Source organism: Nelusetta ayraudi, unplaced genomic scaffold (genome assembly GCF_046127955.1).
Source record: "Nelusetta ayraudi isolate G7.1 ecotype Tasmania unplaced genomic scaffold, CSIRO-AGI_Nayr_v1 ptg000011l, whole genome shotgun sequence".
Lineage (NCBI taxonomy): Eukaryota > Metazoa > Chordata > Actinopteri > Tetraodontiformes > Monacanthidae > Nelusetta > Nelusetta ayraudi.
The window spans coordinates 5,323,895-5,336,996 of NW_027466061.1; the positions used below are offsets into that span (position 1 = coordinate 5,323,895).

The 13,102-nt window shown below is 42.1% G+C and overlaps 1 protein-coding gene across 2 annotated transcripts in view; it reads right to left on the reverse strand.

The window, feature by feature from the left end:
* gabra3 (gamma-aminobutyric acid type A receptor subunit alpha3) overlaps positions 1-13,102 on the reverse strand; it is a 95,437-nt gene that overhangs the window by 17,437 nt on the left and 64,898 nt on the right. For both annotated transcript variants that reach the window (XM_076020270.1, XM_076020269.1), the window contains exons 5-7: positions 7,944-8,164; positions 2,629-2,711; positions 1,277-1,420 (exon numbers count right to left, since the gene is read on the reverse strand). In XM_076020270.1, coding sequence (XP_075876385.1) covers positions 1,277-1,420; positions 2,629-2,711; positions 7,944-8,164 — 448 coding nt within the window. The remainder of the gene's footprint in view (positions 1-1,276; positions 1,421-2,628; positions 2,712-7,943; positions 8,165-13,102) is intronic.

The following is a 13,102-nucleotide window of genomic DNA, read 5'->3' on the forward strand; positions in this document are numbered from 1 at the left end:
TGTGCGCGACTCGGTGGCTCGCCTGCAGCACACAGTGCGAGCGCGGCGGTGGCGGCAGAGGCTTCAAAGCAGAGGTTAAAGCCCTCGAAATGGAAGGCCGGCGTTTGCTATAAGCTTCGCACTCCTCCAGTAATTACCCGCTGCCCCACTGAGGCAACCCTTTATCTCCGGCTTTAAACGAATCGGCACCTTATCCCGCCTGCCCGCGCAGACGCTTATTAAATCTGCCGATTTGTGTTGGTGTATTAGCGCCGCCATGACTGATAGATACGATCAAAATTACATGAAAACTTACAGTTACTTGCAAATGATAAATTCTAATAAATTATAGACGCGCGCAGCCTGAGGTGGTCAGACCTCCCCCCCCCCCTTTCTTTTCACTTCCAGATAATTGCTGGGGATTCAGGCTCGTTGGCAGCGAGGCCTCACCTTGTTATTTCATCCCATCATGCTAAGGATCGCTCACGGCCAGTGGGCGGGGAAAAAGTGATTTGATTGTCTCTGACAGTCAGATGTGCGACGGCGTTCACAATCAGAATATAAGATCAAATGAAAGTGTAGGACTACGGCCTGGCGGCTCCCCTCCACGCCGCTCTTTACATGATGTGCTTATTAAAGTTGACTCTGTGCCGTGGCAGAACAGAATTTCAAATGAGACTTTCACCCAACGGCTTCCGCTACGCATTACCTCTGCAAATACGCTGAACAATTTCCCCCCTAAAGCTGATAAGTCATCATCTTCCTCGATGGACCTAAATAATGCAAGCTTGCTCAAAAATTACCAGAGAGAAAAAGAAGGCCAAGAGAAAAAAATACATACATATATACGTATCAACGGCACCAAATTGAGGAAATTTGCAGGAAAAATACATTGAGCCCATTTGTTTTAAGGTGACCTTTACATTCTGCAGTATCTCTTATCAAAACAGTCCGGAACAGCTTTGGAAAAGAATACAGCCAGGCTCCCCCCAACTCCTGCAGGCTGCAAGTTAAAGAGTGCTGTCAGGATGAGACTTTCTTCTAGTCTGGGGTGTTTATGATACTTAATGTTGATGGCGCCACCAGTGATTTTGGGCCCACTGAATAAAAATTGGTTTACATAGCGTATTAAGCATACATGTTAAAAAGGCTGCTGGGCCTTTATTTCTCTCCCAATTCCCGGTGCCCTAGCTAGTCCCTAAGAGGTCCCCAAGCTTTAGTTTGGACACATACATGTACTTTTTGCCAAATCTGACATTTGACGGTAATTGGTCCGCTGTGCTGGTCCACACTGTACCTGTGCTGGAGCTGATGGTTTCTTTGCCGATAACGTGTCCAAGCAGGTCGTACTGGTTAAGCCGCGAGCCGTCCTCTGCCACGGCGACGGACCTCTCGTCTCCCTGCGTCCACAAGTAGATCACCTCGTTGTTGGTGTAAGCATCTGATCATGAGGAGGAGAAGGGGAAAAAATAGATTGGCTGCCACATTCTACATCAGTGATCTCATTAAGAACAATTTTAATTTCAGGAGTATTTCATTTTTATGGGGTGCTCACGCCTCTGTTTCATTACATTTGTTTGAACGCTTTAGTGAGCCTTTGTTTACGTACGTATACAGGGAGCTATTCAATTCAGAACAGAGAATTAACTCGCTCAGCTATTCTCAAACTCAAAAATGAAGAGGAACGTGGCGCCCACGCAATTTCAATTGAATCGATTTGAGATTCAGTATTTCAATTGAGAAAATGTACTGTATAACCGGAGCAAGGAGACAACAATGTGTGAATGTACTGCGGCTGGCATCCAGTGGGAAGAAATTGGAAAAAAAAATGACATCTTTGAAGAAAATATATCACTATATTTTTTGTTATTATTATTATTTTATAGCCTTCCACATTCCAAGATGTCCTTCTTTCCACAAGTCATTAAATTCCCATTAAAAGTTTAACTCGCAGGCATGTTAAAATTTTCTTGACTTTGACATTGGAAACTTCCACACAACATAGTCCAAGTGGTTTACTTTTTCCTATCAGTAATTTTTGAATCTGTTGCTGAAAAAATCTGTTGAAGGACAAAAATGATTTTAGTATTTTTCAGGATATTCTCATCTTAAAAACAGTGCATCCCAGTAGAGATATTTGCACAAATGCCACATTAATCTGGCCACAGATAAATAAATGGAAATCTATCCATTTTCCTTGAAATTGTGATCGGTCAGATCATTCTGATTCATTTAGAACCTGGATACACACAGAGCTCTGATCACTGATCTGGTAAGTGACTTTTTATGTGGATGTCTTCCTGTCTTTTTTGTTAAAAAAAAAAATAATACTTTTTGTATCAAAACCACACTGCAAATTACCATCTTGCACCACTGTTGTGCTGGCCTCCACCTCTGGCCATTGCTGCACTGTTAGTCTTATTCAGTGGCGTCCTCTTTCACAAAGGTGACTACTTGTCAATGTAACTATGTTTCCATGCGGGCTTTTGTCATCCAGCTCAGTTCATTGTTGCGCATATCCTCCGTGTTGGCTGAATGGAAAACCAGATCACAGAGATTTACCGAAAGCTCCTTAACGCTCAGGGTGCTTCTACAGACTGAGAGCGATTTTTCCTGACAGTTACCGCGCAGTCGTGAGATGTGACTTACAACTTCCAAATTTCAGTGGGCAGGCGTGTGCATCCATTGGAAAATCTTCCAGGTGCATGGGGCACTCGGCGTGAATGGTCAACCTGAGGGAGGCAGACAGATGGGGGGTTGTTGGTAATCACATCGTGACAAACATCAACACTACACGATGCACATTTTTTACGTCTTGGTTATGTGTATGTGAATGCATATATATATATATATATAAATATGTATACATACACACACACACACACACATATTTCAATCCAATCAGTTGGATGACCACATGACACTAAAGACACCAAAAACAAACTACGTAAATAAGTATCTGGAAATTTGACCATGCAGTCGAGCCATTAAGTGAGCTCCTCCGGGTGCAAACGTTGCGCATGTTTATCGCTCTCATACATGTTTAATCAACATGAGAACTGCATTCGATGAGTTCAAACAGAGTAGCAACCTTTAAGATCGGCTCCGCACCGCACTGGACCTCAAATAAAATGGATCACAAACTGGCTCGGAGGTGCTACAGTGGAACATTCAGGGTCCAGGTGTCAATCTATAGCTGGCTTCCTTGAGGGCGCGGCATGGGGAAAGGTATGCAAATGAATGTAAGGTATTTAGCATTTTTAATTCCTCTTTGTGAATGCAGCTGCACGGAGCACAGCCAGTGGGACATGCTTGTATCAGCTATTGAACATACTGAACACCGCAGTAGTGCTTATAAAATGGCTAAACCTGTAAATCTCATGACGGGCAGGATTACTTAGTGAATGTCATGAGTAAATTTAGATTTGACTCATTCAGAATGCAGGAGGTTGCTCCCATATCGTGATGTCTGATGAAATTGTGTGTCTCAAGCTGGCCAATAAGCTCCGTGCTTTACTTCTTTCCTTACTTCCGCTTGATCCATTTTTCAGGAAGTCTGGAAACCAGTCTTTTGTGATGTCACAAGGGGCACTGACACTTCACTGATGTCTGAACCAGGTCATCACAGTTTAATTACGTTGTACAGTTTTTTTTTTTGTTTTTTTTGGGACTTTTAGCTACGCTAAGCTGCTCTACTGGCGCTCCCAATGAAAAAAACAAAGCAAATATTTGACGGCGCATACAATTGGATGTATAATGTTGCAAATTATTCCAAATTTGAAATTTGCTGTTGTCACAGCACAACAAAACTTGTCCTTCCTCACACAATCTCTTTGCCTCTATTGTAATTAGCTCCTTGTTTTGCACTTGCAAAACCCCTGTCACCCTCTTATTACACCCTCTCGGCTACTCTCTGGTGCTGACTCATTACTGATAAGTGGCTCCGTAACGACGCAAACGAGCGCAACGCAACATAAATCAAATGCAGGCGATGCACTGCTGCATACCATACAGCACTTAAACCTCCGACTTCTTGTCAAGATTCATCTCACTCCTCAGCTCGATTTGCATTTAGTTACAAACAGAGACAAAATATAAATAATGAAATTTAAAAAAAAGTATAGATAACTTTGTTTGACTCTCTTTGATTAAAAAGAACACAGGAAGTTTTTTGGGTAATGACAGAACTTGGTATCAAGTCTAAAGGAAACGAAACGAGAGGCTCCATGGCAAAGACAGCAGCTTGTCAAGGCTGCCCTTTTGGGACATTAGCGCTTGAAGATAAATGTTCAAAGCAGAAGTCTCGTTGCTTCCGTGTTTATTATCTTACATTTGCAGGGGGGAGTGATAGAATATACTAATTAGCCAGCAAAACACAGCAAAGTTGTGAGGAAATTACTTTTTAACCTGGATGTGGTCATTAACAGCGAGGTATTTAAGGAAAACGTAAAAAAAAAAAAAAAAAAAAAAGGCATTCTGAGTGTGAAAGTCAGTGCATTTTTCAAATTCCTTGTGCAGGACTCACACCTGTATCTGATACCCTTGCAAACATTGAAACTACCACTGAAACAATTTACTGAGCACTATTTGGTTCAGTATTGTGGTGCAGCCATATAAAAAATTGAGGGCTCCACAAAATTACCCAGTATCCCTGGGCGGCCACGACTGTTAATAAATCTTTTTTTTGTGGTGACTCTTTCAGCTGCAACAAAGTTACAGAGCACTTTGAGCTGCACAGGCACAATGCACCAGTCTATCAATATCAAATAAACATTTAAAGGTCCACTGTGTAAGATGTAGTGACATCTAGTGGTAGGGAAGCATGTTGTTATTTTGTTTTCCCACTTGATCCAGCTGTAAAATCACGGTAAAAATCCTAAAATCCAGAGCAGCTCCACCTTCTGGATGACTGAAGATGGATGGTGGCACATTCAAAATTTGTATTACAAAAAAACAAACAAACAAACAAAAAATAGCAGTTATTCTGAGTGATGGTTTCTGACCATAAACATAGTGTACAAGCGTATTTTTTTTTGAATTCCATTTCATGCCAATTATAAACAGTGGGCCCTTAATCAGCCTGTTTTGCCACAGCATTACATCAGCTGCGTTTGTGCAGCAGCGAGTGTTCAGTCATGCTTCGCCACGTTTCTGATCCTGTTGAAAATGCTTTCATCACTCCCTGACTGGACATCCCCAATCATGGTTTTACTATTGTATTCCTTAGCAGTGGTTCATGGGCTGTGAGTGGCCAATTTGAGGGGGGTTTAGGAAATAAACACATAATTTGGGGGGATAAAAAACCCAAAAACTTTTACCCCACTTTTCTTTGATGAGTTCTCTCGCAATTTAATAATCCTTTTTGGATCAAAAGAGTCTCTCCGGCCAAACCGCATTCACTTTGAGGTGAGGCGAGAGTGAGTGATGAATGTGCTCTCACACTTGCACGCGCACATACACAGAGGCGCGCGCACAAAATACGCAACTGCAGCAACCCTGACAGACAATTCCGGCCCCCTCAATTCAAAAAGTAATGACACAGTCCTGCAGTGTGGTGGACTTTGCAGCATTTTTCTCCTCAGATACTGTAGATTTGCTGATTAAAGGGATTTCTGCTGTTGTTTGGGCCAGAAGTATAAATCAACTAAAAGAACTGCGGTGATATGTTGTCGACTAAACTTTTCCCACAAAAACAGATGGATTTGTTCTGAAGCTGCATGGCTGTCAAAGGCGGCAAAGGTGGCATCAGTCTCTCTCCCTGGGATGCTGTGCAAAAAATGCACTACAGACCAAAAACAAAACAAAACAAAAAAACGTCCTTTTATTTAGACCCCCTGTAATGGAACCCAGCAAGGTGCTACTGCCTGAAAAGTCATGAAAAAGTTACTGCAGCTGGGACAAGCAGCCAGGATTGAAGCCTTCGGTAATCTTGCAGCTGGTTCATCTGTTATGAAAAGAGCCAAATCTGAAGTGTCTGTTTGTCTTAATGAGGAACCATTCCCTGACCTTTACATCGTGATTAAAGCAGGGAGTGACTGCTGCACGCATCTCTTATATGCCGCAAAAGAAGCGAAGAGAAAAAAAATAATTGACTGCGAGCTGCTAATGATGTTAATTAGCAAAAAAAAAAAAAAAAAAAAAAAAAAGCTGCCAAGATGCTGCAGTGTTTTATTAAATGCAGAGAAAGAATAAAGAATGGCACTTTTCTCCTTCAAAAACATTTGCAATTTTTTATTTGAATGAGTGTCTGCTTTCAAAATATTTTCCATAGGTAATTTCTGCATGTATTCTGCATGGACTACTTGAAATAAATCCCCCAAATTTGCAACATATTCTACTTGGCGTCTTCTTGACCGTCCAACCCTTTGTGCTGTGACTGGTCTAAATACTACATGCAAACGCATTTTGAGTGCAACGCTAAAGATGGCCAGAGCAGAAATCAAGTTTGGATTCATCAAATCATGACAAACAGACTTCTCCCACAACGACTTTATTCTCTATCATCTTGCCACACGTTCACTTGATTATTCAAGCAGTGTTGGTTATACCCCATTAGAGCCCAGCCAATTTTCTTGGCCTTGGCAGAAGTGCAGCCGCATCAAATAAACTCATCAGGCCCTATCAAATGAAATCTTTCACTATTTCATTTTCTCCTTTGAAAATCAATAGCTGCCCTGTGGAAAACATTTCTTTTCATGCGATTCCAGCCTCTGATGCTGCAGCACAGCGACGGCTGACTGACAGATGCGATGATTAGATGCGCTGGAAACTAATAAATTATTTTTGTTCTGAAGATAATAGTGGTCACACAAGCACTATTTACGACGGGCTTTTTGGCCGTGTTTGAAGTAAAAATATTATCCTCTTATGCTGCTTCTATAGATTTCTCCTGCGTACATTTCGTGTCCCCCCAGGTTCAGGATGGCTCCTCGGTACGACCACGATGCAGCGGTGAGTCATTGTGAAGCTGGGATGGTAGTACGCTGGTTGGATCGACGTCCTGCTCTGCTTGGACATCATGTTTATTTGGACGTTATCCCATGAGCTCAAAGCCACTGCAGAGATTTGATGAGACGCATCTTGGCGCTGCGATGCTCATTTGAAGAGCTTGACAGGAACAGCGTGTCATGTTCAGAGAAGGTCAAATGAAGTTCAGCTGTAAGGATTATAGTAAATTTTATCTGCTTTCTGAAGCTGAGTATCCCTCCTTTTTAATGAGTAGTGTAAAAAAAAGTGTCATAAATAATAAAGGAGACAGTAGTGATGCCGACGTTCAGCGTAAGAAATATTTATAATAGTACAGAAAATATATCACAGCAGTTTGATCTTAAGGAGCCTTTTTAACATTTAGCAGAATTAAATAATTCATTAATGTTTAGCTATATACAGTTAATGTTTCACATCTATTGACACTATTCTCTATTGATTCAACAATAGTAATAGTGTATGATAATTTATGACCTTCCAGGAGGAAATTACATTTTCCAACTATAGAAACATCTATTTGAAGATAAAATACAGGCAGTAAAATTTCAAATTATCATTTTTTTTTCTTTTGGAGTGCTGATCATCGACGGGAGCATAAAACCGAGCCGCTTTTAATAGGGTGTCACACTAGCTCAGTTTTTTTTCCCACAACACATTTCATTTCATGCACCATGATAGCTAGGGGAGTTTTTTTTTTAATTTCCGCAGGTAATGTATGTCGAGGCACGACAGTGAATTACAGCTGATCTGACAGCAGCCCTCTCAGTCACCAGTGAGCAGCTCAAAGACACTGATTGACCGAGTCACACAGAGGTGATTCAACGCCGTCTCTTCTGTCGCCGCTAAGTTCCTGAGTTCAAAGATTCACCAACTCCTGCCAGTTTCAGCTCCGCCTGTGTTCCGACTGCACCCGGAACATGAAAGCATGGATAAAACCACTCAGGAACAGCTGAACCCATCAGCCCCGAGCGTCTCACCTCATGGTGTAGAGGAGCGTGCCGTTGTCAACGAGGCGCAGCAGCTTGTTAGGCGTCGTCATGTTGTGGGCTACGGACTTCTTCCCGTTGTGGAAGAAGGTGTCGGGAGTCCAGATCTTACTGGCGAGCAAGTTGTTCAGGGGTAGAACCTGCATGGGTCCGTCGAACTTCAGCCGCTCGTCCCTCCAGCTCTGGCGGAAGAAGACGTCGATGGTGTACTCCTATAGAGGACAGGGTGACTGAGGTCGGTTGGTGGGACAGAACTTGTGCAAACACATAGTCACTTATGGCTTGAGAGTAGAGAAGGAAATGATGGAGTGATGAATGATTCAGAAGCTTCAATGGGATTGTTTCATCATCGCCTGAAGACTTCTAGTCAAAAAAGTTGAATGCTTTTAAGGTTTGGGACGTGGTCATTGTCAGACTCTTGCATTTATAAAACACGTTTGCAGAGCCGACGACGATTGTGTTACATTTAGAGTCTTATTTTCACTATTCACATTTTCTTGCCTAAGAATCTAAGGTTTAATTTTGTCAACAAATTGCAAATTCAAAGTCACTGTTAACACATTCTGTGTTGTATGTAAACGCACGCATAAAATATGTTTTGTAATAGAATAGTGATTTTTTATTTTTTGTTTTTGGTGGATAGAATCAATGGATAGAATCTGAATCCAGAACCTCGAATTCTATATAATTCAAAAGGAAAAGACAAAAAAGAGAAATAATACCCATTGGACCAAAGTATGTGACTAAAACTATTTGATAAGAATTTAAGGGAACCTTCTAGAAGCATCAAATGGAGAATGTGTGTAAGACTGTGGCAGCAGTGTGGTGGAAACCATGCGATAAGATCCTAGCATCTGGATCCGCTGTGCACAGACGCACAAATGAGCTTCGCCCCGAACTCTTGTCATACAACTGTTTCATGTTTTTTTCAACACCAGGCAAAGTCTTTGCGGGCGCCGCTGACACGCCAATGAAACAAATCCAGGAAGTAGTAGTAGCCTGTCAGAGGGAATTCACATTGCAAGACTCATTCACTTGGACTCCTGGCCGTGTCCTAGCAACAGACTTCCTGCATCAGCTGTTGCAGGACCAACGCAGCTGTTCGAGGTGGGAGTAAGATGTTCGCATCTTACGCAGCGTTGCACATTATCAGCGATCGATGAGAGCGCGCCCAGTCCGTGATTCTCTTTGTGCTTTTCGCTGAGCAAAGGGCCCCCCGTGCGGCGCTGCTAAAAACCCGCAAGCTGTGACTTGGCTTCTCCCAGCGCGAGGGACTCGTAGAGCCATTTCGCAGCGACTTGAACAACAGGGAAGCGTCGCAGTCAGCGGGAAAGGTGTACAGCTCCTTGACACAGCAACAGGGGGCTGCTTTGTTAATTGATGCCATGACTGTGCTCCAGAGTTTTGGCATTCATGATGTTTATTGGCCAAAAGGCAAGCTGTATCCTTTAACTGAGGGATTTTGATCCTAAACGGAGGGTTGATGAGGTCGAGTCCGCAGTGGGACACACACACAACTGCTGGTCATTGTTCTGTGCCTTAATCTTGCATGTAAAGTGCACAGTCCAGTACAGTGAGAGGTGATATGCGCCAGGTTGGTTTTGCAGAATCAGAATTAAGTGACCCTGAAACTGGCAGTATACCAAAAACATTTTTTGGACAGAAATGAAAGACTTTAAAGATGGCAGAAACAACCATCCAGGCTGCTTTACAACCTGCTATTCAATCCCAACTGCCAACATCTAATATGTGCAGCCACATTCATGGCCAGTCAAATACTACAGCCACATTCTCCCTGTCTAGCCATGGTGATCTTCATGGTGGTATGGTTGCCTCTAAATCTGTGTCAGACTAGGGCTTGGATGGTGAGTTGTGCTTAAGAATGACACATGTTGTGTTCACAATCATTAAACTAATGTTAAGCACGCCCAGATCCAGGACCAGGCCCTGTTGTAAAAGAACACTTCTAAACATGTTTTCCTCTTCTGGTTTGGCCCTCAGTCTACTCACAGGTTTTTGGAAACTATTCCCAAGAGGATTTTCCAGAAAATTTGACTTTGGCGTTCATGCATGTCCAGAAAATTCTGCTTTTTTTTGTCTTTTCCTTTGTAGCTGACATCATTTGTCTGCAACTTTTGTATGCGCACCTTTGTCTCAAAACAGTGCTAGTTTCACCCTTCAACTGCATTTTCATTTATTTCAGCACTTCTTCCTTGACATTTTTAAAAAATAAATACATTTTATGGTCCAGTGTGATCTTTAGAAGTAGCTCCCCTTCATTGTTAGTCAACACACCTTCCCTTCTCTTTCTTTTCCAGACGAACGCTGTCATGCTTTTCTTCAGGCTGTTGACTGGAAACCACATCCTCACACTTAGAGGTCATTGTGCCACCTCTTGCAATGGTGAGTGCTGACGGTCCCTGACATCCTTTATACCTCAAGTGTGGACTGATTTTTTTTTAGAGCCTGAAAAAAATGTTTTAAAAAAAGTACTTCTGTAGATGTGTGGACAAGGCCTTTGTGTTATGGAACAGTCCAGAATAGAAGATTGAACTCGGAGCCCTGGGAAAATCTCTGTACTATACAATAAAGTCGTCCTCAGCACTGAGCTTATAAGAAATCCTGCAGAGAGGCTTTGTAGGAGGCTAAAGGCAATCACAATCTTCGTCAAACACTGTCTTCAGACAACAAATGTTTAATTTGAGTCATTGCTGCATCTCTGAAGTGGCCGTTGGACTTGAAATTGACGGGGAAACAAAAGAACGTTTCCCTTTTATGGTGTCATAAGTCTGCAGAAGTTACCCAGATACCCATTGCAGACAGCAAAGTACTCATCTGGCAGCACTTAAGGACACATACACACACCCACCCACGATGAGGTAAGTCATATTGCTTCATCCTTTTTTTTTTGCCAAAAGTTTCTGGGAACGCTGTGACAGTTATCTTAGTTCGATACTGGCACAAAACAACCCCGGGCCATTTAAATCCCTATTATCTCAGTTTAACACCATATGATGGGCTTTTGTCTGGCCTCTCCTTTATGCGAGCCAGACAGACGGCCAAATCCCGTCCCCGTCAATGTAAAACACGCAGCTCTGAATGGAGAGACACGCGGGACGGGGAGGTGTTGGCCCAGCCATCATTTGTTTCGTGTTGGACAGAGAACCTCCCAGAAAAAAAACTGGGAATTCATTTGAAAATTGAGGGACGGGTGGGGGAGTAAGGAATGGTGCAGTCAATCTCTGCACAAGGCCGAATGGCACAGTCAGTTCAAATGCCAGCTGTCTTCCTCCGGGGACACAATGATTGATTTCCCCCTTGACAGCGCGCAGCCACAACCCCAATGGTAGTTTTCAAATGTCTTGTTTATGGCAGTGCAGGGCTGGGTTTACCCGAGCAAACAACCGCAATTTAAATGACACTTTAAAACAAACTCCTGGCACCTGAGTGGCAGCGAGGCAAATAGATTCATGAATACCAAATCACTGTTCATAAATATAACATGGATCCATTTTTGTGGCATTTACAGTCTTTTCGGCGCCCTGCCCTTATTTCAAAGGCTGGAGGAGAGCTGGCACCGCAGTGGGTGGGGGGAGGGAAGTGAATGTTTTAATGGCCTCTGGAGGGACGGAAGGCGTTTTTAATCACCAATCCAATCGACTTTTATGGAGCGACGATCCTCTCGTGTTGGAGCGCCTCCAGTGAGTGGTCAAGTTGTGCGTTAATCACTCAAAATGTAACGCTGTACATAGACAATGGATACAGCGTATTTCATATGTCTGTTTTTGGAAACAGTGCGTGAACATAGTATGAAAAAAAGGCTTTGGATTGGCAGTGAACGAAATGGAAACACAATGAAAAGCCAGATTTTAGACTTGACGCATCAGTTTATATGTCACAGAACTCTAGACACATATACAAATACAATGAATGACACAGTTCTTCTTCTTAGTGACATCTTGAAACTAGGTGTTTGTCTCGCCAGCAAGTTGTGAAGACTTATAGCACCAACTTGTGCAAAACATAAAAAAACATAAAAAAAAACAACATTTTTTAAAATGAAAATTTCTCTATTATCTTTATGATCTTTTAATGTGCCACTAACGGTTTTCACTTCACATCGCTCATGAGTGCAGAGTGCTTCTAGCGGATGTCCGTGGCACATTCCATATAACATGGTAGTTGATCATGTTAAGCAGTGAAAAATATGAAATGGGAAAAGTATAAATTAAGCAATTTACCCTCTCATAAAGTAGCATAATGCAGGAAGAAGCGTGAAGGCTTGAAGCTAAAACAGACCTGTTGTTTTTCTCCTGGCTGCTAATAAAACTAAGATTAGCGGAAAACAGGCCGTGTCAGTTGCCCACACCCATCAGGACGAGGTTTTTATCACACAGTGACACCTCAGTGAAAGAAATAGGCAGCCGACTGATTCAGTGGTTGTTTACATGAAGTCGTGCACTTGGCGCAGATTCGTGACCGAGCGCATCAGCATCATTTCCAGCAGCAGCTGTTTTCTGATAAACTCCCAGCACAGCAACATTTTGCTTTTTTTCTTTTTTTACTGGCAGAAGGCACCAACATCACTGAACGCTAAAGCTATTTTGTGACTGTCGCAGACATTTAAAAGGAATGACATGCAGTTTAAAGACATTGTAAACCTTAGAATAATACTCCCAACTCATTCCCAAGTTTATCAAATCATTTTAGAATTCGGTGCTTGCTTAAAGGAATTTGGTGTCATTTCATCAGGCTAATAATGTTTTGATGAGGCTATCAAAATGCTATTACATTAAAAAATATAATTGTATGACAATTATTTTTTTTCTTTTTCCAGTGGAGTGAAAGTAATTCAGTTAAAAACACTGATTCAGTGATGCAGTGGTTATTGCTCTTGCTAGGCAGGACATAAAAGGTTCATTAATATTAAGCTATTGACACACTCCTTGGCACACGCGAAACAAGGCGTACATACAGTCCCGTAAAGTGTTTGAGGCGCATTACGGAGAATATTGCATTATAAAAGTTATTTAACACTATAATTCAAAACAACTTCATAAAATTCGCAATAAAGTAAATACACCAGAGATGAATTTGTCACGTCAGTTTAGGTTGTTTTTGGTTTATGGTCACTCTACAACAAACATGGG